General features: G+C 46.5%; 1 protein-coding gene across 1 annotated transcript in view; it reads left to right on the forward strand.

Annotated features, from left to right (window-relative positions):
* Positions 1 to 457: 457 nt before the first annotated feature.
* The window catches only part of Ccdc3 (coiled-coil domain containing 3), a 108,673-nt gene continuing 82,346 nt past the window's right edge, over positions 458 to 26,784 (forward strand). Inside the window, exons 1-2 of the mRNA XM_004861823.3 lie at positions 458 to 1,172; positions 3,398 to 3,572. Of these exons, the coding sequence (XP_004861880.1) occupies positions 805 to 1,172; positions 3,398 to 3,572 (543 nt within the window). The 5' untranslated portion in view covers positions 458 to 804. The remainder of the gene's footprint in view (positions 1,173 to 3,397; positions 3,573 to 26,784) is intronic.

Genomic DNA, 26,784 nt, shown 5'->3' on the forward strand with positions numbered 1-26,784 from the left:
TCTATTACTTTAAAGGAGTATGCTTATAAATCTTTTTTTTTTTTTTTTTTTTTTTTTTTTACCGGGGATCGAACTCGGGTCCTTGCGCTTGCGCAGCAGGCAGCGAAACCACTGAGCTAAATCCCCGGCCCCTGTTTGCTTATAAATCTTCTAGGTTGGTTATATATTAAATATGTATATGTGCGATGATGGGTGTATCGTATACCTGATACATGATACACACGACATACGGTAATATATAGCATCTATTACGGTAGCACAGAACCGTTGAGTTTGGGTCATCTCAACACATTCACTGGCTTGGGACAGGCGGTTTGGAATTTACTTCTGAATTTCTCGGGGGCTGGGTGTGCAGAATCTCTTATCAAGGCTTCGCGAGGATCATTAAAAAGACAATCCGAGTCAGAGGAGAATGAGAATCTGAAACGGTTTATTCGCCCACGCTGAATCTCTGGGAAGATACAGTCAGGTTTGCTCTCCAGGAGCTCCGCATAAAACAAAAGACTTGCGGAGTCTTGTGAGCGGCGAGCAGTTATTCACGGGTGTGCATGCCCGGAACGAGGCTCCACACCTGGCGGGAGCCCTGCGCAGCCCCGGAGCCCGGACAGCGACTCCAGCCCGGCCGGTCGCTGGGGGCAGGGGAGGAGGCGCAGGTCCCCGCCCGCCCCGTCGGTCCCGCCCCGGAGACCTCTTAAAGCGCGGCTGGTCGGGCCGGGCGGAGCGGAGACGCGCGCGGGAGCCCGGAGCCCCAGATCCGCGGCCCACACTGCACCCCGGCCCGGCATGCGCCCCCGCTAGCCCGGCATGCTGCGCCCGCTGCTGCTCGCCGCGCTCTGCCTGGCCGGCCGCCCCGCGCGCGCCTGCCTGCTGCCCTCCGACTGGAGGCCCCTGAGCGAGGGCTGCCGCGCGGAGCTGGCCGAGACCATCGTGTACGCGCGCGTGCTGGCGCTGCACCCCGAGGCGCCCGGCCTCTACAACCACCTGCCCTGGCAGCACCAGGCCGGCCAGCGCGCGCTGCTCTACTCGGCCGAGGTGGAGATGCTGTGCGACCAGGCGTGGGGCGGCATGCTGGAGGTGCCCGCCGGCTCTCGGCTCAACCTCTCCGGCCTGGGTTACTTCTCCTGCCACTCGCACAGTGTGGTGCAGGGCTACTCCTACTTCTTCTTCCTCAGGTGAGCCGGGCGCCGCCGCTGGCCGCCCGGGCGCTCCCGGGCCGCGTCCCCCGCAGCTGGCCTCCCCTGCTCAGTCCCACGTCTCTCCAGGGGCCCGATCATCTCCCTAAAAACCGGAGGTGATGTCAGTATGCTGTGCAGGCGCTGCAGGCAGAGGCCCCAGTGCTTCCGACAACTATTTGACTTTATTTTTACCTGCCTCCGGCGGGAGCAGATCGGAGCACAAGCAACCTTTGAAGTCAGGCTTTGGCGTTCTGGCTCTCCTTTCCTGTGATTTCTGTCCAGGACTTCCTCGCCTGCATGGGGTGAGAAGCAGAGCCTCTTGATACGGAAGCACAGGAACAGGCAAAGCACCTGCGTAGAGTAGTTGCCTAACAAAGATTTGCTCTCCTGGTACCCACTGCAGTGCCCAAACAGCCTGCTGTCCTTTCCTCTTACTGCACCGCCTCCTGATAGCTGCCAGGTTATTCACAACAGCAGATTCCTGGACCTGCTGGGGTAAGACTCCAGGTCACAATATTTTGAGTACAGAGGTGAATCAGACAGGTGGTCCTCGCTGATTCAGGGCCAGGACAATCTTCGAGGTTCTGTGAAATTGGCCTTTGGTCAAGATAGAAACCATCTGCCCCAGAATGCAGGCAATTCTCATTGATTACCGGAGTCTATTGAAATCTGAAATTGGAAACAGCAGGTGGAACCCTAAATTCCTTGGTTGATTTCAGTTGCATTAAGGTGATACAGAACATCAGCAAGAAACCTGTATTTCTAAACAGTGAGGGAATTAATCCACAGGTGGTGTGATCAATAATAGTTTCGGGTTTCCTAGTCCCTAAAGTGGCCCTCTGGGTATTGGAATGATCTGGACCTAGGTCTGAGATTTTATCCCCATCACAATGAGAAAACAGCTCCACAAAGCGGTGTTAGGAAGCTCAGGGCCACACGTGTTTTCCATATTGAAGCCAGAATATCTAAGTTTAGAATAATATGTCCTGCTTTGTGTTGGCTTGAGGGGTTTAGCTAGATTAGGTTTTTTTTTTTTAATTGCCGGGTTAGTGTAGTTTCTAAATAAAGTCAGCCAAGATGGAGAGATTGCCCTTCCACATACGGAGAAACGTAACTCAGATTTTTCATGTTTCTATTTAGGGAAAACACTAAGAACCCAGCTGTAAAACTATTCCAGGACGCACTTTATTTTCCAAAGGAGGAGCCCAAGACTTTATTGCTTTTCTTTATCATGAAACACAGTTTTGTCCAATGGCTAGAGAGGTCAGCCAAGTCTTTTTATCTTTTGCTCTAACATATTTACAAAGAGCTAGGTCAGACAGAGCAAGACAAACAGCAGTGTCACAGATTTTCATTTCGTAGGAATGTCTTGGCCTGAAGTGTGTGAATAACTGTGTACAAATCATTTCTTCTCTGCTGCTCTGGGACCCACTTGCTGAGAACTGACCCCAGTCATGTGTGTGTGTGTGTGTGTGTAGGGGATGGCAGTAGAGACTCACCAGGGAGCCCATTGTGCCCCCTTTTCCCAGAATTATAACCCTCACTTCTTCTTTTTTATGACTTCTCTAACAAGAGATTTGCATCAGGCTTGGTTTTAAAAAGTTTACTAATATTTACCCTACACTGACTCTGTTCCAAGTGCTTTCTTGCTTGTTTGGTTTTTTGGTACCAGGGATTGAACTTGGGACCTTTCGTTTGCAAAGCAGGTGGCAGAACCACTGAGTTAAACCCCTGGCCCAAGTGCTTTATTTATTACATGGTCAGATGCAATCCTGATGACACCATGAAGAAAGCAGGTACAGCAGAAGACTGAGACGTAGGAGTTAGGCATCTGTTTCATGTCATATACAAGATAATGCAATGGCAGGCTCCAAACCCAGGTGGTCACAATTGCCAATTCTCTTACCTGGAAACAGGGTAGTGTGTCTGAGATAAAAAAGCTGGGTGGGGACTTGAAAGATGCACAAATAGACAGGTAGACATGCAAACACACACTTTCCCCTTCTGTCCCAAAGCTATTGTTTTGAAAACCTTAAGGAGAGACTCAAGGAGTGTGAGGCAGAGAAACAGCAGTAGTAACTGTAGGGACTCCTTCCTGAGGACTGCGCCGGTCATCACGACGAACTTGCCAAGACTGCCCGACCCTCTGCGACTCCTGCCCAAAGCTGCTCTACCCCAGCAGTCCCAGATCCATCTCTCCTGTATTTTCTCCTCCCTACTAGGATGGATGAAAACTATAACCTCTTGCCTCATGGAGTTAACTTCCAAGATGCCATCTTTCCGGATACACAAGAGAACAGAAGGATGTTTTCCAGTCTCTTCCAGTTTGCCAACTGTTCCCAAGGACAGCAGCTTGTGACTTTCTCCAGTGACTGGGAGATCCAGGAAGACAACAGGGTAAGTGTCGATTAGATGCTGTGCCACAGCAGAATGATGGAATTGCTACATCTTGTGTAAACCTTGTGACCAAAAGAGTCCAAATACTCCTGCAAATACTCAGACCTCAGTGTTTGTCCTCCTCTCTCCCTCCCAGCTGTTAGAAAACACTACTCGTACATTTTGGACTCCTGAGGCTTTCTTAGTTGACGAGGGGTTCTCCACAAAGTGTGGAAACAAAAGGAGATGACAGTTGGCTCACTGTGTCTCGGTTTCCCCTTCTGCAAATAGTGCCTACTGTATCACAGGGCTGACACCATATGATTTAAGTATGTAGTTATACAAATCCCTTGGCATAGTGCTTGGAAAGGTAGGTGTTCAACATGTGTAAACCATTGTGACTATTCTTGTTTTCAAAGAAATTGTTCTGTGGGAGGAACAAGTCCTCAAGGAAATGAAGTAACTGTCATAGCTGACACTTCTGTGATTTTACGATACTTAAGACTGATAGGATGGCCAGGGTGATTGGGGAATAGAAGGATCGGGACTACTTGGGGTATGAAAATATAAAAAGATCTTCCAATCCGGGTCAAATGCCAGTTGGGGGAAATTTTTGAGGATTGTCACTTTTCCAAAACATGGCATTGTTACAAACGGTAAGATGGTGTTGGGCAGGTCCGTCTGGGTCTGGGGGCGGGGGGGGGGGCCTCATTCCCAGGCCCCTGTGAAGCTGTCTTTAGGCCAATGTGACAGAGTCCTGGAGAGAGTTCTGATGTGGGAGTCAGCTTTTTATAGGCTGAGGAATGGACTCGCGGACACCGGGCGGTTCGTCGAGTGAGAAGGGTTTGAGGGAAATGACTTCTCCTGTCTGGTTTATGGCCTATGGTAGCTGCTTTGTTTTCCCAGAGTTCTTATCTTTCACCCAGGGCTCCCTGCCTCCCAAAGCCTCCTCAGACTCTTGCACAGCAGCTGCTTATGTGGTAGACAGGTCTGTCCAGCCAATTGAGATTATTTATTCTTTTTTGATATTAAGAGGTGTCTTTCTTAGCTCTCTCCTATTGTTAGCAGTGTTGATTCTTTTTTTTTTTTTTTTTGGTAACGGGCATCAAACTTGGGTCCTTGCACTTGCGCAACAGACGGCGAAACCACTGAGCTAAATCCCCAGCCCAGTGTTGATTCTTCTAACCCTTCCTCTGTGTTTCATCAGAATTTTCTGAAAGTCTGCCTTGTATTTTGCCCCTGACTTGTTTCTAAACGCCTGTTTATTTGGGGAGGGGGGGGGGGTGCTACCGAGATCGAATTTGGGACCTTGCGCTTTCCAGGCAGGCGGTGGCGCCACTGAGCTAAATCTCTGGCCCTAACACGCTTTCTTTTACACTTCTTAATCTTTACTGTTGCCCACTCTACATTGAATTGGATGCACCCAGTCTAAGCCCAGGTATCCAAACTGTGAGTCACACCTAGTGTATTCTGAAAACAACCCTTTTGGACTTGACATTTATTTAACTAAAGCCTCGATAGTAATAGATTTATGTCCAGAGTTCAGATATTCTAAAAATACCGGAATAGCTTAGCCCCAAAACTTTTGCTGCATAACTTATTAGCCCTATGATCACATAATGAAGCTATTAACATTGCTTTGGAATTAGATTTTTCCATTATTTGAAAAAAACCCACGAAACAATAGGACCATGGAGAATTGTTTCAGTGTAAAAGCAGATATATTTCTGTTGATCAGATGTTGATCTTAGGAGAATTCCTTTTCCCTTTCCCTATAGTGCTCTGGCCTCTTAGATAACAAAGCGTGGGAGTGCTGTGTCCATGGAGGAAGAGTCAAAACTCAAAGGGAGGAAAATAATTATTCCAGATTGCTGTGCTTTTGAGCAGTTGAATTTAGAAATTTGACCTGAGGCACCTTGAACTTTTCAGACCTTTTGGTTGTACCATTTTTATTCTCTGCCCACTTTGAAAAGAGCCGCATCAGAGCTAAATAAAATTGGGTCATCATTTTAACATGTAACTTTAAAAATTAAAGTTAAATAAATTTACTTTAAGAATTTTAGGATGCTCCCTTTTTACATAGTCTGGCATGATTAAAGCAATTGCAAACAGCTAGATGAAGAATTACTGACAACTGCTTTCTCCCTTACTTGAAAAGATACTAAAATGTCTATCTTTGTGGGAAGTAGGCATCAAGTTACCCTTCCTAACCAGGATAAGCATGTCATAGAATGTCAGGAACATTCTACATTTTCCCTCAACCTTAGGCGGGATCAAAATTGCTGTTCAGATCACTGTTTTATTGCTGTAGGAACAAGTGTCAGACTTTTTTTAACAGAACATCCTAATCCTTTTCATGTTCTGAGAGCCGCTGTGAATGGCCTGGCACTTGCATAAATGCCCCTTTTTTTTTTTTTTTTTTTTTTTTTTTGCGGTGTCTTCAATTGTAAATCCTGCATGCACATCAGCAAGTGTATGTGCTTTCCATTGATGATGCTGTAGCTTTCTGAGCTTCTGTTCAGCCAGGATAGTTGCACCCAGACTCTAGTCACGAAGAGTGCCTTTCTTTGTTTTCTTTCTTTCTTTAGGAAGAACACAAGAATCTGGGGCTCTTGGGTTGATCTGCAGGTTAAGAGATGGAACAGGAGGAAAATCTTACGTAGGGAAACTTTTGTGTTGCACACCCGGGACGCCATTCAACTCAGTCCTCAGGAGCAAAATCCTCCCACACTCTGGTTCCTTTCCAGCACCTCTCTATTTTCAAATATCCCACCCAGCCCTTGGTTAATAGCAACATAACCTTGCTTTTAAAAGTTGCCAAGAAGTCAGCAGTGGTATTAAATGTTCAGTGCCTCTCTGGTTTGGTGTCATGATGTTAATGGTACTTGAGGGGGTGTCTTTGGCACGGTGGAGGTTTACTGGCAGGATTCTCTCTGCACCAGCCAAGGACATTTTCCCTTCGCTTTTCTCCTCTGCTGCACGAGAATAACAGTGAAAGCAGAAGTTGAATATTATTCCTTCTTTGCCAGTACCATCCCCTGGGAGCCAGACCTAGCCTGACCCTTGCTTGCATCAGTCTGTCAGAAAATGTCATGGCATGGAAATAAAGTCTGTGAAGGTTGTTCTGCCCCTCACGTTCTCTTTTCCTTTTTATGGAGCTACAAAGTAACTCCGAACGGAAGGAGCTGTCCTCCTCTGAGTGGCCTGAGAAGGATGTGGCCTCTGAGAAAATCTAGATCACTCTGCTGCTTTCGGAGGGAGGACCTTGGGCAGGTCCCTTAATTTCTCACAGCTGCAGTTTTCTTATGTACAAAATGGGATTAGAGGTATATTAACCAAAGTTTATAGGATCTTAATAGAGCTTGTGTTTGAAAGTGTTTTGTAAACTATGAAGAGTAAAGCAGGGGTTTATTATGAGTGCAAATGGATAATTTTAAAGTAATACTTTGAAAATGACATTTAAAAGTTTTTTAAAGCTTTCTGTTACTTCCCAGGGGAGTCCTAATACCTTCTGTGAGTGAACAACACAGGAAGAGGGATGAGGGTTGAGGGCATGCAGAAGGGGAAGACATCCTGCACAGTTACTCTCTGCAGCGTCTAGTGACTTTTGTACAGGAGCATCGTGTACAGTGTGCAGTGTTCATTGAGCCAGTGGTTTCTCTCCCACCTCTGATGCCCGGGTTCCCATCCACCCTCCAGATATGTACTGGCTGTGACCAGTTCTTGTGTAAACATTCAATGACTGTTTTTATAAGCCAAACACGCATTATTTTTTGTTGTTTTTGACGCATGGCAGCACCATGCACACCTTGCTACACATTGCTTTACTCACAATTAGATCTTAAAGATCTTTCCCTATCAACACATATGAAGTTGCCTTATAATGCTCAACCCAGGGCCATAGTCCATTCGTCTTGCTGCCAGGCCGCTCTGAATTGAATTCAATCATTCTTGCCAGCTCAAACCACTAGTGGTGCATGCATGATTGTCCCATTGGGTGGGTTTGTGCTGCTTCTCAGGGCATCTTTGGAATCAAAGAATGGCAGTGATTTAACAGACCAGATGCCAGTAAATCACAGTTCCTTAAGGAAAACATTAAAATGATGTTAAAAATTATAATACAGCTCATTTGTGGTACAGCAGTTGTAAATGCACATTATACACACCAGCAATGGGTACTTGTAAAATTCCCACGTTAAAATTTAGAGAATTAATGATAAACTTTTAACCCATGAAGAAATGCTACAGACACAAATTACTTAAAAATAAATTTGTTGATTATTGAAATAATTCTTAAAGAAATTATTATAATTATGATTACAAATATATATTAATGTTTGTATTTGGGCAGTAATTATTCAAATTCAAGCAACTAACTACATTTGATCTATTTATAGACTTTTTATTTTATTAGTCAAAAGACCAAAAGAAGTGATTGGATCCCTTTGTACTACCAAGTGGTATAAGCTGCCCGATTGGATGGCAGTTTGAGCCAGCAGGAACGTGTTAAATATAGATATATTGTAATATATTTAGCTAAGTCCTGTACTGATGGGTTGTGAAGTCATTTTTAATACATTACTATTACAAATAGTGCTAAGTGGTAGGAGATATATACACCTCATTTTGTGTCATTGTTGAGTCAAATCTTCAGCAAATATTTGAGCACTTAGTATGAGGCAGCTACCATGTTAGATGCTAGGTTTCAATGTTTAGCAAAATACAAAAACCTGATGTCATAAGTTTAGTGTCCTAATACGGGTAACTGACACAGATAAAAAGCCCTATTAGTGACTGTATAATTTCAAATGGAAGTAAATGCTTCAAGGAAAGAAAGAAGATAACCAGGGGGCCTGGCCGAGACTGACGGTAAAGAAAGGCTTCTGTGAGGATTGCTGCCCCAGGTAAGAGCTGTCGGATCGCTGGTTCTCCTAGCGGAAGCTGAGGTTAGCAACCCAGCGGCAGGGCCCTGGGGCCTGGGAGGAAGGGAAGAAGTGTGCTGGGGCTGGGACCAGTGGGGCAGAGTGAGAAGAGTAAGCTAAGAGTTCTGGCCGATCCGGGCCATGCAGGGCCTGATAGGCTCCGGTGAGGATCTGGGCTTTGTCCTAGGAGGTGGGAACTTTATGGCCTCATGAAAGAAAGGGTGATAAGATTGTGTGCGTTTCGAGAAGATCAGGCTGCCAAGAGTGGGTAAGCGGCTTGCGTGGAGCTGTGAGGTATGCACAGCACGGGGCTGTGGTTATAAAGTTCTCTGGCAGATGCTGCACGGCGGCACAAACAGTGGGACAGGGAGAAGTGGGCAAATCAGCAAGATATCGAGGACAGATGTTTCCCTCAGTTGGCCTTTCCGTCTGGATAGTGGCTGCAAACTAGCCCTGCCTTGAGCAGGCCCAGGGACGTGGTCATGGGTGTTTGCAGTGTGCTTCACGGGACACTTCTTATCCTGGATGATGGCCTCACGCCTGAGTGTCGGTCCTTGACCGGGCGTCCCTCTCACGAGAAACTTGCTTATTCTGGTAGGTGGATGCCTTTGGCTCTCATCTGGCCTGTGTCCAGTTCATTCCTTCATAATTTTCACTCTCTGGAGCAGGACCTGGGCCAGGAAGGAAGGTAGGTTTGGCATATGGATCAGGTCAGTCACAGAGGTGGCAACTTGACAACACAGGGACTAGCAGAAGCAGTTTGTTACTCACAGGTCCAGGGAGCAAAGGACAGATCGTCCCACAGAGCCACCAGGAGGGGGAGCTGTCCAGCAGGCCGACAGTGAGAGAGAAAGCAAGGGACCTGTGGCCAAGGCTTTCACTGGGTCCCGCGCGTTGCCCAAGCAGGTCTTGCTGGGGGAACAGGTTTAGCAAGCAAGCATAGGTTCTGTGGAGGCCAATGTGATGGACACTGGGGCCCTGCAGCTCACTGTCATGGTTATCACAGTATGTGAGGACTGTGTGGGTCCATGGCGACAGTCATGTAGGTGGTATCCAGCTGTCCCTCAGGGAAATGGGCAGGAGGCAGCTGGATAAGGCAGATATCTGGATCCACCACACTGGGGAACCGGAAGGAGATAGAGAATGGGAAATGGTTTCACCAGGAGGCAGAGAACTAGAATCCATGTCAAAGGGGACTAAGCTCTGCTACTGGTCTGAGAAAGTCGAACTCAGGTTTGAAACAGACACTGAGGCAACATAAGAGTACAGGAATTCACTATAGGAAATGAAGTCAATAGGTGCAGTGGTGGTTTGAGTTAGATAGGAAGTGAGGAGGGGTGGCCAGAGAGGCTCTTATGTTTCTGAAACATAAAATGCGTGTCAGCATCCACAGTGGAAATCTGGTGTAGGGCAGGGTTGGTGAGGGTTCATGAGTCCGGTTCTCCAGGTGGTCAGATCTGTAAGTCTGGGGCCCCAGGAAGATCCCTGAGTGGAAGATACACCTTGGGAACTAGCCATTAATTAGATGCCAGTTAAAACTGGATAGGAATGAGGTTTCCAAGGGCAAGGGTTTGGAGTGAGAAAAGTAGAGTCCCTGAGCTTTGCAAGATGTTGACAGTGGTCAGGGAGGAGCAGAGAGGTAGAAGGAAAACCAGGGGAGTCGGGGATCCGGTTTTAGGAACGAGTGCTAGCAGGGTGGTGTGTGCCTGTGATCTCAGCTACTCGGGAGGCTGAGGCAAGAAGACTGAGTTTGAGGGTAATCTGAGTGACTTAGAACCTGCCTGCAAACAAACAAAGATGCATGATCAGTGGCACCAAAGGTACTGAGTAGTTAAGTAAGAGGAGAAAGTAACCATTCAGCTTGGCTGGCCTAAAGGAAAGAGTTTCTACAGAGGGGGCAGAATTAGGTGTAGCAGTGTGAGGACCAAGTGGGACCAGAGGACGTGGAGACAGAGTTTGGCTTGGATGGTTTAATGCGGGTCAGAGTACAGATGAGGGGGCAGAGGGTTGAGGCAGGGGGTTCACTGTGTTGTATGTAAAGATGGCAGTCCTCCTGTTCAAACCACTGTCAGTGGATAGAATTCTCATTCCCCTTTGTGGACTGTAAAGCTTTTGTCTTGCTTTCTCATCGCTGAGACACAATTCCTGACACCCACAACCCTAAGGAGAAAAGATTTATTTGGCTCACGGTGTGTAGACGTTTCAGTCCATAGTTGTCTGGCTCCGAGGCAGGGCGCCATGGTGGAGGGGCATCGCAGAGGGGAAAGAGCTCAGGTCATGGCAGGCAGGAAGCAGCAAGCGATCAGGGGTGGGGAGAGACAGACTCTTCCAGGCCACACCCCAGCAACCATCCTCCTCCCACCAGGCTCCTCCTCCACACACCCAGTTCTAAACCCAGTGGGCTAATCCAGCCTGAGTATCACACAGCCACGAGCCGGTCAGCCCCCAAAGCCCCACCTACGAGCCCCTGAGGCTTTGGGGGTACAGCTAGATGTCAGCCGTAACACCTTGCACCCTCTTTTGCATTGACTAGAACTTCCAATCTGAGGTTGCATAGAGTGGTGAGAGTGACTTTTTAAAATATACTGTTTGTAATAGCTAAAACTTGGAAACAGCCCAAATGCCCATCAACTGGAGACTGGATAAAGAAAATGTGGTTTTTTTATAAAATGGAGTACTACTCAGCCATAAAAAATGAGAAATTAGAGACATTTATAGCTAAGTGGATGCACATTGAGGCGATACTCTTAAGTGAAATACATAGGACACACATGTATAAATACCAAATAGTTTCTCTGGTGTGAGAAACTGAAAGTGTAAATAAGGACTAAATGTATAATAGGTAATGTGAAATAGGAAGAAAAGGGGCAAAGGGGAAGGAAGTGGGAGGGCTAGGGGAAAGGATAGAAGGAAGTGGGATTAATATGAGAAAATGGAAAAATAGGAACAAAATGTTTGTAAATAGGGAGGACTGGAGGGGTTGAAGGGAGGGCAGAGCAAGGGGGAAAAATAAGAACCAAGAGAGATTATGTAAAGGTGCAAATTTCCAATGATGAATGTCATTATATTGTATACCTAAAATGTACCAATGATTAGAATGAATAATCGATAATGTAAAATAGGAAGAAAAGGTCCAAAGGGGTAGGGGTAGTGGGAGGGGCAGGGGAAAGGAAAGAAGGGAAAGGAAAAATGCTGAGAAATGGATAAAATGGAAATAAAGTCTTTGTAAATAGGGAAGGGTGGAGGGCCTGAAGGGAGGGCTAGGAATGGGGAAAAAATAAGAACCAAGATGCATTATATAAAGGTACAGTTCCCAATGAGAAATGTAATTGTGTTGTATACCTACAATGTACCAATAAAAGAATTTAATACAAAAAAATATACTAACTGTAGTTTTTTGTAGATGCCTTTTATAAGGTCAAGGAAGTTACCATTCGATTGTGGAGAGTTTTAACCGTGAACTGAAGTTGAATAATGTCAGATGCTCTCCAGCATCTATTGAGCTATCATAACGTTTTTCCTTCTAAGTATGTTAATGAGCTGAACGACATTGTTTGGTTATCAAATGCTAAGCCACACACTTACCAAAAAAATAATAAACCTTAGGATTCTATATATTGATGGAATCAATTTGCTAAGATTATGTTGAGGACTTTTTACATCTGTGTCACAAGCTGAACCTGTTATTTAAATTTTCTTATAATTAAGAAAGGGTTATCAGAGTAATACTGGGCTCACAAAATGAGTTGTGAAATGTGCCTTTATTTTTTGGATGAGATTGGGTTAAATGTGTGTTTTCTTCGTTGAATGTGTGCATATTTATCTGCTAAGACTGCTGTAGCAAAGCATGACAGACCAGGTGGCTTAAATGACAGAAATTTATTTCTCTCTGTTGTGGAGGATGGAAGTGTTTCTAGATGAGTGCCTATTGGTCTGTCTTATACTATAATTAGACTTTTTTAACCTGTGCATGATTTTACAACATGCATTGATCATCTGGAAAATATTAATTCATTGAGTTATACAGATCTTCAGATATTTATGCAATATAAAAAACCCTAATTATTAATATCCCCATCGGTCTCATTGGGAAAGTCTTTCCTGGAAGGCTGTCAGACTCACAGTGGCAACTCCCCTACAATTCTGAATTTTGCTGGACAGCTCAAAGGCTATCGCTGGCAGCAGTCAGTTTTCTTCGAAATGACAGGCTTACTTTGTTCATTTTTCAAGGGATTGCCTATCAAATATTCAAACCTGAGTCAACATAGCTTGTCATTCTTCCAAGTAAAAATGGTGTTTAATCCTTTCTTTGGCGGGGGGGGGGGGGGCGTGCCGGGGATCAAACTCGGGACCTTGCACTTGTAAGGCAGGCGCCAGAACCACTGAGCTAAATCCCCAGGCCCCTAAAAATGGCGTTTAATGATGAAAACTTCGAGCTGGGCTCAGAGCTCCATCATGTGGCCTTGTGACAACCCTGTCCCTCAGTAGGTGACAAAAGTACCTTATTGTATATTGCACTTCTCCATACAGAGTATTCAAGAGTCAGGTTTCCATAAAGTCAATTTTCACTGCTGCATTAGAAATGTTATCAAAATAAACTGGCTTTTTTCCCCTCTGCCAGCACATGATGATGAAGAATATGATTTCTAGTATAATTTGGCGCCACGCCTTGATTTCCATTAAGGGGCCAGCAGTGTAACTCATCTTTGCTTTTATACCAGCAGTGCAAGTGTCAACACGGTGACAAGGACACATGACAACTTGGCATCACTCAGAAAGTAGTTTTGATCTCGTGGACCCCTGGAAAGGCCTCGGGTCCCCTAGGACTCTGTAGCTTTGAGAATGGCAGCTCTGCACTACCTTGGTGATGGAGGATGGTAAAGAGAAGGCATGGACTTGAACTATGCACTTCAGGATGGGTGGATTTAACGATCTATGTGAACGGGGTGAGACCTCACTACAGGGCCCCAAAGAAGAGGATTTGGGGGTAAACTTCGAACTTAAATTGATTTCAGCAGCCAAGCTTCTGGCAGCGAGACAAGTGGGAAGTGGCGTAGGTGGGGTCAGCCACGGTGGAGGGCTGTGATGGCCTTGTGGAGAGTTCAGGTCTGAGAGTCAGGAGACCTGGATTCCACTCTGCACTGTGTCCACTCACCAAGTGGTGATCTTGGGCAAATCAGTTTTCCTTCTAGATCTTTGTGCTGAGCATGTGACTGAAACATGGCTTAATACACATTTTATTCATTGAAATGAAATCTTCTTCACCTCTGGAAGATGAAGGGGTAATGCTTTCTTTCCCTGAGGGTTCTGTTTATACCACACAGTGACTCTGCTCTTCCTGTAACAGTGGAGTCATCGGAGGCCTGGGTGGCTTAAGCGGAACCTGGGGGAATGGCGCCTGAACTGCAGGAGAGATGGGCCCATTCTGACTCTGCACCCGGTCTCCAGCCTCTCCCAACTGGGAGACTTTCATCTCACAACATAACCACTACTTCCCCAAGCCAATTCCTCCCTGCCCTCTTCCCTTTGCCGGCTGGTGTGTTTTTGTCCTCTGATGCTGCCTGTTGGAACACATTCATTCTTTTTGTGGCTCTCATCACAGCTGTAATTAGGTAATTTGTGAACATACTTGTTCAATGTCTGTGTTCCTCATGGCTTACAGGATGGAAATCCTACATAAACGTCTCCTCATTCATTGTTGTGTTCTTAGGACCTAGCATGGTTCCATGAACCTAGCAGGCATTCATACAGTTGGTGATGGCATTTGTTAGGGTTGGGTCTATCTATCTCCCAAAGCCTCATGCAGTCCTAGGTGGCTTTTTCAGAGGTGGCTGGATCTGGAGTGTGTGATGCTGGGATTAAAGCTGTGTGATTACTAAACCAGTCCACTGATTGATTTGGCACTGCCCTAATCCTGGTAGTCTGGATAAAAGGGGCAAAAAATCTCTATTAAGCTTCCCTTGTTGCCTTTGCTACCTTGTGTGCACCATGCTGTCTCTCCTCTGCCATGCCGCTCTGACACGCCACCCTGCTTTGGATCCAGCTGACTATGGACTGAAACCTCTACAAACTGTGAGCTAAATAAACCCTTTCCCCTTTAACTTCGGGTGTCAGGCACTTTGTCTCAGCAACAAGAAAAATAATGCAATATTGATATAAATGAGGGGATTATTTATCTTGGGCAAGGAAAGCTTGAGAAAGTCAAAAAGTTCCTCAAGCTAGATGAGACTTTAAGCATTTCAGGAAGTTCTCAGAAGAGAGAGGGAGCTTGGTCAAGACCTTGTAGGATGACCCTAGAATTATGCTACTCACTGCCCGCTAGGCTGTTAACCTGTCCCCAGATGGTTATTCATTTAGCCAGATAGACCCAGAGTATGTGTGTGGGGGGGGTCTTTCTCTCTCCTCCCTCCCTCCCTCCCTCCCTTCCTTCCTTCCTTATCCTTTTATGTGTTCCAGGCACCAGGAATATAGAAAAAGAACAAGAGAAAAGAGCTTTCTGCCCTCTTGGAGCTTACACTGTAGTGAGGTGGGGGAGAGAGTTAATACATCAGTTGACACAAGAAATGTCAGATACTTATAGGTGTTTGGCTAAGAATTAAAAGAAAGTAATGTGATGGAAACTGGTAGCCAGCTTGGGTTGAAGAGACGACATTTAAATGGAAATCTGAATGACCCAGGTCAGCCATACCCACGTCAGACAGAAAAGCGTTTCGGGTGGAAGAAAAAGCCAGGGCAGCTGTTCCCAGGATGAAAGCAGCGTCGCGTGTGTGAGGGTGGAAAGTAGGATGGATCATTGTTGGTGAGGGAGGAATGGAATCAGCTTAGTCTGGACCACTTGGAGCGTTGCAAGCAAAGGGGAGCAGTTTCGATTTTTGTGATTCAGGGAGCCAGGGAGGTTTGTGGCCACACAGTGCAGGACTCCTGTTCTCTCTCTTCCTTGCCATCAGAGTTTTATTGACATACAGCTATTACTTCTAAACACGAATGCTCTCGCTGCTTAGTTTTCAAAAAGCTTATTTTGGAATAGTGCTTACGGATTCACAGGCCATTGCAGACAGGCCCTAGGTGCCCCTCCGTCACGTAGCTCTGCTGCTCCTGTCTTGTGTGACTCCAGAACAACATCAGAACCAGGTAACGACATGCGCCACATGCTCAGTGCCCACGTGTTCCTAAATACAGGCCCTCATCTGGGTGTGGGAGGGCGGGGACACGCAGTTTTGTCACATGTGGCTGCCTGTGTCACCACCATAGTCAGGACACAAGGCTGTCCCGTGACTGTGCAGCCCCTTCCTGTGGTCTGTCCCCTCTTTCTCCCCAACCCCTAGTCCCCAGCAGCCACTGAAGTCCTCTAGAGCTATAACCTTACTTCAGGTACTGTGTAAATATGACCCTTCAGTATATACCTTTTTGTGTGTATATGGTCCTGGGGATGGATTGAACCCAGTGTCACTCTACCACTGAGCTGCAACCCCAACCCTGTTTATTTTTTATTTTGAGACACTAAGTTGCCTAGTCTGGCCTCAGATTTGTGATCCTCCTGCCTCAGCCTCCTGAGTACTAGAATTACAGGCGTGGAACACTGTACCCGGCTCTAGGATATAGATACCTGCTGAGATTGTCATTTTTCATTCCACATGATTTCCTTGAGGTTAATTCAGGTGAATGCATTCCTTTTTATTCCTGAGTAGTATTCCATAGTATGGATGTACCACTGTTCATTTAACCAGTCATATACATTCTGGACATTCCAGTTTTTAGCTATTAAGAATAAAACTGTTATGCACATTCATACAGGTTTTGGTGCAGGCGTTAGTTTTCATTTCTTTGTGATCAGTGCCCAGGAGTCCTATTGCTGACTCATGTGGTTAGTCCTTTTTAGTTTTGAAAGGGGCTTCCAAGGGCCCATACCATTTACATGCTGTCCAGCAGTGTGTGAATGAACTGGATCATTTGCCAATTCCGGAAATTCCACAAAAATACCACCTTATAATCTGTGACCTTTTGCATCAGGCTATTTTTTATTCAGCATAACGTTTTCAGGGTTCACTTGTGTTGTCACACAAATCAGTACTTCATTTCTTTTTATGGCTGAATAACGTGCCATTGTCTAGCCCTAATATGTTGTGTTTATCCGTTCATCAGTTGGTGGATATTTGAGTTGTTTCCACTTTTGCTGATTACAAAAAATGCTGCTACTGGGCCAGGGATTTAGCTCAGTGGTTCCACTACCACCTGCCTCAGTGCAAGGTCCCGAGTTCGATCCCCGGTACCAAAAAAAAAAAAAAAAATCACTTCTCAGCCTTTTGGCTAAGATCAAGTGTGAAAAATGCTGCTGTCTACATTCATATATTGGTTTTCCCATGGATATATGTTTTCTTTTTCTCTCGTGTATATAACTAGGAATGGAATTGTAGGGTCACATGAGAACTCTGTGTTTAGCTTTCTGAGGAACTGCCACACTGTTTACCAAAGCACCTGTACCATTTTATATTCCCACCAGCAGTATGTGAGGGTCCTAATTCCTCTCCACGTCTCAGGTACTTGTTATTGGTCTCATTGAGCCTGGCCATCCTAATGAGAGTCAAGCAGTATTTCACTGTGGTTTTGACTGTCATTTTTCTGATGACTAAGATGTTGAGCATCTCTTATGCATTTAGTGGCCACTTGTATATCCTCTTAGGAAAAATACCTATTCAAGTACTTTGTCCACTTTTAAGCTAGATTGTCTTTTTATCGAGTTACATAGTTGCTTACAGATTTTTGGATACTAGACCTTAATTAGATAAATAACTTATTTTCTCCCGTTCAGTGGGCTATCTTTTCACTATGACTTATAATTCCTTAATGGCTGATAATGTTGATTATCTTTCGGTCTGTAAGTTTAACACTTCTGTGGCCTCTGGTGAAATGTTTGTCTATTCCTCATTTTTGTCATTCTTATTCTTTTTTTCCTCCCCTTTTTTTTATGCTGGGGATGTTAGAGGCAAGTGCTTCACTACTGAGCTATATTCCCAGCTCCGTCATTTCTTTTTTATGGAGCTACAAATACAGATATCTCTTCATAGTATGCTAAAAGTTTTTAGACTCCTCCTTGTAGAAGTGTTAAGAGGGATCAGAGACACAGCTGGTAATTATGTGATCTCACCGTGACTCAGTTTCTCCATGAGCAAAATAGATCATAAGAGATCATAAACTTGGCAAATTTTGAGTCCTCCAGTCTTGGGCACTACCTTTGAGATAGCCTCACTTAAAACACCTGTGCCAAAAAGCTTCGGTCATGGTCGGCTGAAGGGGCTGCAGAGTCCTCATTGGCTGCATTTCTTCCTTATTTTATTTCTATTCTTGCATAAGTTCAATTTTTAACCCCTCAAGCTTTTCCAGCATGCCTCAGGGCATGATGTGTTCAGGTACAAAGAGGGAGAGAACCAGAAAGGAACGTGGCCCTCCCTGGAGGGTCTTCGCTGTCCCCAGAGAGGAGACTCCTCAAGCGAGCCTCCACCTGACCCATGAGGTCCTCATTCTGAGGTAGTTACTATGGAAATGTGCGAAGGTACTAGGGGCAGGCCTTGAAAGACAGAAAGCAAGTGTTTAGGAGTCATGCAGGCTGCTACACAGAAGTTCTGGGTGTTGTCCCATCTCCTGCAGTGGCCAACTCCCGCAAACCCGCGGCGTCTCATCCCCAAGTGGACACGGCCCGGAAGTGCTGTGCAGGGTTGTGTAAGGGGGTGTGCGAGATCTCTCGCCAGAGCCGTGGTTCTAGATAGGAGCGGTCATTCACATCCTTTCTCTCCTGGAAACAGAAAAGGCGTCACCAGCCGAGCCCTCCCTGTGGACATCTCGGGCTGTGCCAGTTTCTTTGGGGAAGGGGATAAGCATCTGCCTTTGTCCTCTCCCCTTCCCCACGCCGCTTTCTTCTCCGCTGGCCCTGTGCTGTCATCTTCTCCGACAGGAGGCAGCAGCTTCGGTCCTCCTCTGCAGCATGCACTGGGGTTTCCTGGACCTTCGGGGATATTTCTGGGGGACGATCACAGTGGTAGGAATGAATCCTGCCTGTGACTCTTGGACCAGGGCAGATACTAACAGGAAGGGGTAGGGGAGAATGTAATAGGGAAGGGCGGTAGAATCAAAGTATGTTATATATTTGTATGAGGATGTTACAATGTGACACAATATTCAGTACAATTAACATACAGATTAAAAAAGCCATATTTATTCCAAGCATCTCTTTTGTGAATATTGATTGGAAGCTACTAATGAACAGTGATCTTATCTTTTAAATCCAGTTCTTTTCATAAACAATAGGAATTTAATATGTATCTCTTTATGATGAAATATTAATATGGTTGATGGAGTCAGCAATAGATCTTTCGTAGTATTTGAAAACTGCTTGTGAAGTCTTACTGGAAAGGCCCCTGAGCTCAGGCTGGATTTTAGGTTAGAAGAAAACACTGATTAATTGCAACCCTCTGCGAGGATCGTTTCTTAAGCCTGTAGCCCATCCACGTTGCTGATCCGTTTCTCTCACGCCCGGTCTGTGCTTTCTGGAGAGAGCTGTCCGAGTAAACCGGCTGCAGATGCTATGCTCTCCATCACTGCGCTCAGCAACTAGCTTAGGGGTGGTGGCCTTGCGGTCTTCCTTTGAGGAGCTTTTGGGGCTCCGGTATCAACGGGTATTTGGGACACGGAGGGAGCATTTCGAAGCCACGGCTTCCTCGCGCTGTGACTGACGTTGCAGGTGGCGGGGGCTGGGTGGACCCGGCAGGACCGTAGCTGTGTTCCTCGCTCTGCGTCTGCGGCTTCACCATTCCGCTTCTCCGAACCTCATCTGTGTCCGGCGCGACTCTGGGGTCTGAATGAGATGGGGGCGCAGAGTGCACCACAGACCGTGTGGCGATAAGAGGAAGGGGTCGGCAGGGGATGAGGTGCAGGGAACGGGGAAGGGGACGTTACCAGAACCTCTGCAGTGAGTCCTAGTCTCCTGCGAGCCACGGCAGCACACGGCGAGTTACAGGAAAGGCAGACAAATGAGACTGAGAAGAAGCTGAGCTTTGGGTCTGATCAGTGCTGCTCTGGGCGGCAAAGACGAAAGGCCCCAGCTTACCGCATCTTTTATTCAGTACTCAGTGCATCGGGAGAAATAAATGTAACAAATGACTGGCAGAGAGTTCAGTACATCCATGTAAACAAGATGTAACAGTCCAAGAACAAGGAGGAACTGAGTAGATGTTTGTCCCTCCCAGGATGTCTTCAGCTGGTGTAATCTCGTCCTGGAGCATCACAGCATCACGGGACCACTGAGGTCTCAGTCGTGACTGGAGGCCAAAATGGAATTGTGTCTCCAAATGCCATAGCTGGGCTGTAGGCAGGAGAACTTGGCCTAATCAAATGACTTTTCCCCAAAATTATGTAGCATTGCTCCCGACAATGAGACCTGCAGGACTGGCGGATACCCAAGTGGCCCATCTTCGGGCCCATTTAGTTGCCATCTCAGAATGGGGTGGGCTTCTAAGTGGATTCCTCTTCATGTCTTGGACTCCACGGGGTGGGCACAGAGGCTCAACAGCCTGGCATGCTGCAGTGGCTCTTGTTGGGCACATGGGATTCTCTGCCAGGTCAGGCCATGGTGGGACAGCTGGGCAAGAGGACTCAGTGGTGGGGGGCACTGGAGTGAGCGGGTTGAGTGGGTTGGCTGGGAGCCTGCAGCTCTGGGCACTACCATGCCCGAGTATTATTGAGCTTTTACAAAACAGATTTTATTTGTTAAAGCAGCTTGAAGCTCATGGCAAACTTGAGTGGAAGGTCCAGAGGTTCCCATACCCAGGCCCAGCCTCTCCACCTTCCACACCAGGGTGACACATTTGTTAAATGGTCTGTTAGTCTACACTGGCACATCACGGTCACCCACGGCCCATAGTCCACATTGGGATTCACATTTGGTATCGTCTACTTAAGAGTATGGACAGATGTAGAATGATGTCTATCATTATAATACTTTACAAATAGCCCGACTGCCCAAAGAGTCCTCTGCTCCACCAGTTCATTCTTCTCCCAAGACTTACTGGGTTTTCAGCAAAAACTGAAATATTTTGCTCATGGGACAAGGCATTTTCAGAGGTCTATGTGGCTGTTTTCCTCTATTTGTGTCATAAGAGGGCTCATGGATCCGATGTAGAAAAGCAAATCCTACAAGATACCAGATACCATTCTCTGGGGCTGTGGATTTTTGCCTGGACACTTTAGCCTTGTGTGGTAGAGTTCTCTGACTACCACCTCCACCTCCACCCACACTTCTCCACCACGCGAGGTGCTTCTCCACATTTGCTTCCCAGAGCCTGGCAGACAGTGTGTGCTCCCCAAATGCTCTGTGAATGTGTGCATGGATGTCCAGCCAGCTTCTGAAACCCCATTTCTTTGCACTCTTGCTGTCCGATGGCCATTTCCCGTCCGAGCCCAGCCTTCCCTCATTCAGCATCCACCCTACCTATCCTCTGCCTGCCCAGCCGAGGGAAACAAAGCAGAGGTCACATCTCCTGAGAAGCACACAGGTTGCTTCTCAGCCAAGCTTGGGCTTGCGGCTCCGAGCAGAGAGTCAGGTGTGATCAGGTTGAGATGCCATTGCTCGGATGTCTGGTTCTGATCTGGGGAGACCCAGGGTTACAGGAAACAGAAACTTTACCTGTGCAAGGATTCGTGTCTCTTGCCTTGGAGACAGTGTAGCATGGTGTGGAAGCGTGTGCCTGGGAGCTCAAGGTCATGAGCAGGCTGGTTTTTGTTTTGTTTTGTTTTGTTTTTTGGTGCCGTGAATTTAGCCCAGGCCTCATGCATGTTAGGTAAGCACCCTACCACTGAGCTACCACCATGGCCCTTGACCATGTTCTGATTTCCATCCTGGTTCATTCCAACTCCTTGAAACCTTGGGAAACTAGATTTTATACTTGCAAATTAGGATTAGGCTAACTCTGTTACCCTGGGTACCATGGTTAAAGGATGCGAAGAGTGAAATGCTTTGAGGCTTTCCCATAAAACTTGCTGGTTAGTTGTGCAATATATACACCTCTTCTGTCACCTGCCAGGGTTATCCCTTAGCATGGGAAGTGCCGACCACCAGAGAACAGCTAGCAGGACTCACCTGCCTGGTTCCTAGCGGGTGGACACCAGGTTCAGAGCCACTGCTGTGGGCCTGGCTGTCTGAACACAGGGTAGCCTGCATGTTCTGAGACCACAAAACGATGACTGAATATCGATTTGTCCATCCATTCTCTGAGTGGAAAGCCACCAGGGATGCATTGAGCTGATGGATTTGGTTTTCAAAGGCCTTCTTCCCAAAGGCTGCTGAATTTTATCATGTTCTGATGACTTCATGAGATAGAGCCAGGAACCAATGGGTTGAGTTAGAGCTGAGCAGAATTCTGGAATGTTCCTGCCTACTCAGAGGTTGGGCTTGGGGCAAGGCCCCACGTGGACCTTGTTCTGATCTCATCAAGGGCAGTGGGGAGGCCTGGGGTGGAAGCCACCTTTCCGAGTCCTCTAAGATGGTCAGAGGCTATGGAGACCCTGTGTGGAGAGGGAGTGGCCCCCACTTTCTGCCAGGTCAGGGCCCGGGGAAAAGACTGTGAATTGTGGGATCCAAACCACAACACTAATCTAAAGCTAGGAAAGGGACTGACTCCAGAAGTCCACAGCAGAGCTAGTTAGGTGTGGACTGGATTTCTGGCATTGCCACTTTGACCTCAGCCTGGGCTACCGCAAGATCTTACTTGGTTATGGTTTTTAGAGACAATGTATATAAAAGACCAAGTATTGCAAGTCTCTGATGCATAGTAGGTGTTCAAAAACATCTATCAACTATGAGACTTGTAGAACATGCTATTGGGGAGGTTGGTGTAGTAAAATCCCAATGAGATCCAAATCTGCAAGTGAACCTTCATCACTGAGTGCTATACGCAGAGCCATCAAAGAAGCCAAGATCCTGAAAGACCAGAGGCTCCCAGAAAACTGTGGTCAGCAGTGATCTAGCATTACAGAAATGCCCTACCTACACAGCAAAGACCTCGCTGTTCAGAAAGGTGGGAGCCTCTGCTGGTGATACTGATGGATCCCCAAGGGCCTCTCGGGCCTGGGGCTACTTCTTTTCTCTACCCCCTCACAAGAGCTCTCTGCAAATACCTATTTATTTTTAATTGTGGTTAAAAAAAATACATGCCATGAAATCTGTCATCTTAATCACTTTAAAGTGCACAGTTCAGTAGTGTGAAGTGTTTTCACATTGTCGCACAACAGACCTCCAGAAGTTTCTCATCTTATAAACCTGAAACTGTCTACCGTGAAATAACAACTCATCCTCTCTCCCCTGCCCACCCCTCACTCCCACCATTGGCCTCCGAGCTCCTACTCTGAGTCTCTGTAAATTTGACTGCTCTAGGTATTGCACATGGCAAAATTATACAGTGTTTGTTTTGTGACTTGTCTTAGCATAGCATCCGATCATCCCTCTGGTAGCATATGACAAGGGTTTTGTTTGTTTGATTGATTTTTGCTTGGGATTGAATCCAGGGCCTTGTGTATGCTAGACAAGGACTTTGCCACTGAGCTACACCCCAGTCCTCTATTTTTTTAAAAGCTAAATACTATCCTATTGTATATGTAGATCTGCGGGTCAGTTCTACCCCTGGCTGCTGGGAATAGCGCTGCCATGGACATGCTGGCACAGATATCTGTTTGAACCTCTGCTTTCACTTCTCTTGGGCATGTATCCAGAAATGGAATTGCTGAATCAAATAGTCATTCTATTTTAATTTTTTGAGGAACCACCATACTGTTTCCCATAGCAACTGCACAATTTACATTCCCACCAACAGTACACAAGGGTCTCAAAAAACAAATGAGAATGTCAATTTCATGACAGCTTCCAATTTTTTAAGTTTCTGTTTTGTTTTTTTAAATAGTAATCATCCTCATGGGTGTGAAGGGCTATCTCATCAGGATTCTGATCTGCGTTGGTGTAATGATTATTAATGTTGAACATCTCATATACATCTTGGCCATTTGTCATAGCCCTGTTTTATACAGCACAGAATGACGTTCTACAGACACATGCCTCTTTGTCCTGTCTGCCCAGCAGAGGGACAGTTACCTGTGTTGCGCAGGCCTAGAGCTATTCTTCAAGCACCCAATGTGAACACAAATCACTGAACCAGCGGTGAGATCAATTTTCTCGTTTAAAAACTGAAACAATAGAAACTACTTCATAGAGATGTCTGCAGGGTTAAAATCCATTAACGCCTGTTACTGCACATACAGTAAGGGCCCAATCCATGTTGGCTTTATCATCGCTGTGATTACTCTGTCTTCTGACTTCTCGCTCTACTACTCCATCCTCCTGTCCCATCCCTCTACCTCAGGTTTGGGCCCCAGCAAGTTTCCTTGACCCCAGGAGTGGGAGCGCAATGGAAGAGGATGTTGGGACCGTTGTGGGGCTGTGCTCAGCCTGCCCTTGCTGGCCCACCCACTCACCTGCCTCAGTTCCATCCCACTGTCAGCCCAGCTTTATTCCTGGGTGGCTGGAAGAAATCAGGCCTTGCTCTCTGTAAGAACCGTTACTGTTTTTTCCCCTAGTACTGGAGATTGGATCAGGGTCTTCTCACTGAGCTACATTAGCAGTCCTTTTTTATTTTTTTCAGAGAGAGTCTCACAAAATTGCTAAGTTTCCCAGGCTGGGCTCGAACTTGTGATCCTCTGCCTTAGAGGTGTAAGCCAGTACTCTCACCTGGTTATACTTCTTCAGGAGCTGGAGGGCGAGTGTCCTCGTTAGACCTGGAGGGGTGGCGCTCTAGGTATATGTGGGCTGCCCGGGAGAACTGTCCTAAGTCACCTTCCCCCAGTGCCCTTTCCAGGACTCGGAAGGGAGACCCTCTCACTAGAAAGAACCCGGCCCTCTCCTTGACCCTCTCATTCCTCCTTTCTCTGCAGAAAGATGGGGTGTCATTTTGGCCTGGGGGACACAGCCCAGTTACATCTTCCGGGTGTGAGCTCAGCTCCACTGTGACTCAACTTGAACTCAGCTGATGTTCTGCCCCACACCTTTGGCTTCCCCGTACCTCGTGTTCCCACTGGGTAATAAGCCCCCTCCCACCCTACCCGGCCCACCTTCTGAAGGACATCATGCAGCTCCGTTTAGGTGGATAAAATGGTCACACGCATGATTTCCAAATTCCATCAATGGATATCTCAAATATGTCAGTCACTCTCCGATGGTTCCATCCCCTCTGCTCATGGACATAACAATTGTGAAAACACTGAGAGAAAAACAGGAGGAGAGGAATGTGGGCGGCCCCTGCCCATGGGCCAGTGGAAACCCCCTGCCTGTGCCGAGCTTTCCAGTGCTTGTGTTTGGTGGGTGACGCCTCGCGTGGAACATGCAGAGCAGCTGGGCCGGGCGCAGGGAGCAGCTCCTCTCGCAAATGGAGACTTCAGGCCAGAAGTTTGCAGATCAGGCCCTGCTCTCTGTGTGGGATGAGTTTTTCCTACCAGGACAGTTTGTCATGGTGGCCTCGGTCACTTCAGATTTGGATACTCTGTCTCCACTTACCTCCCACCACTAAAGGGACTGTTGATCGTGTCCCGTGGCCATTGCAGGGCTTGCTGCATGGCTGCCTGGTTCCTGAGATTCTGTGCTGCTTTTCTTATTGAACTCTCTCAGCTGTGGCACCTTGATCCCAAGGTCACAGAGGATTTTAGTGGTTATGGAAATAAAAATCCCAGGTTCCCTGATGCTTACTCTGGTGACTTTTTAACCATATCTGCTACAGTAAGTCCCTGACCTACCAACATTCGAGTTGTGAACTTTCACAGATACAAATGGACCTCGAATTATGAACACTCATAGATGCAAACAAATCCCGGAAGTAGCTCCCACGTCTGCCGGACACTGTCCCAGTGGTGCTGCCGTGTGCTCACTGTACAGTGTGATAATGCAGAGCAGTACAGCGCCCAGTCAGAGCCCAGGATGTCATTCTCTTAGTCTCTTTCTTCATCTGTAAAGTGGACCTATTATTATCAAGGGTGCTGTTGGCTACAGGTAAGAGAGATCTGAACTCAACTGATTCATCACAATGAGGAAATGTATTATCACGCGAGGCCAGAAAGCAGAGGAACAGTAGTTCAAGACAAGGATAAGCACAGCTCTGGATCTTCTCTTGGTGACCCTTCTGGCATTCTCTCTGTGGTATCTTGTCCTCAAGCTGGCTTTCCTCATGGTTGCAAAAGACTGCAGCGGTTCCAGGCATCAGTCCTAGGCCCAACAGTATCCACAGGAGGAAGAGATTCGCCCTGCGTGTGTGGCTTTCATTAAGAAAAGCCACCCCCACAATATGTCCTCTTGAGCAACTTTTCTTTCCCTACAACCAGAAGACTTTTCATATGTCATTGGCCAGAAGTATGTCACCTGCCTGACTCTCGGGGGCCTCTTGAATCGGCTTAGATCAATAAGGACCCACCTCCAAGGACACCCCATCCTGAAGTAATGTGAAAGAGCATATAACTTTAACAAAACTGCCGCTCAACTGAGAGAGGAGATGGATTTAGGTAACGAACATAACAAACCCTCTGGAATTGCTGTGAGGGGCAGATGACATAACACAAGATTTTTTTTCAACTTCATTCGTTTTATTTATATATTTAACAATTGTATAGTATTTACTTCTTGCTTTGACAAAAAAGAGAAAAATATAGGAGCACTGACTCCTTTTTAGGAGAAAAGGGTTATATGTACAGCTATGGAGAGTTATGGTTCCTCCTTTACATACAAAGAAAAATATTAATAAAGTGCTTCATTGATCAAAAAAGGGCTAAAAGCTGCAAACATTTATTCACACTGTACATCAGACCCAAGAAACCCATATCATAACCTCTTGGCACCTGTCACTAGGAACTGCACAGTCTTTAACTATACTGATTTCTCCCTACCGGCACAATAATACCACATAAAGGGGAGAAGAACTATACCCTGTTTCACTAAACATGGACTCTTGAGCAACCTGCTGTTGTGGGAGTCAGGGTCATGCTCAAGATGCTCTGGAATTTGCCTGGACTGACAGTGCCAGCGAAGGTATCTGGGCCACATGTAACCATGCTCAAGGACATGTAGGAGCCACCTTCCTAAGACTGCGTGCCCTTGGCTACGGAACTGCTTCCAAAGGGGAAGAGCACTGGGAAGGGTGGAACTTAAGTGCAGAACACAAGATTTAATGAGTTAACATATGTAAAACTCCCCAAACAGTGCTTAAGCTATGGGAAGTAATTTCTTATATATT

The sequence above is a fragment of the Heterocephalus glaber genome, unplaced genomic scaffold (assembly GCF_053883595.1).
Source record: "Heterocephalus glaber isolate CG9 unplaced genomic scaffold, H.glaber_assembly_v1.0 deba00000738, whole genome shotgun sequence".
In the NCBI taxonomy this organism is placed as follows: domain Eukaryota; kingdom Metazoa; phylum Chordata; class Mammalia; order Rodentia; family Bathyergidae; genus Heterocephalus; species Heterocephalus glaber.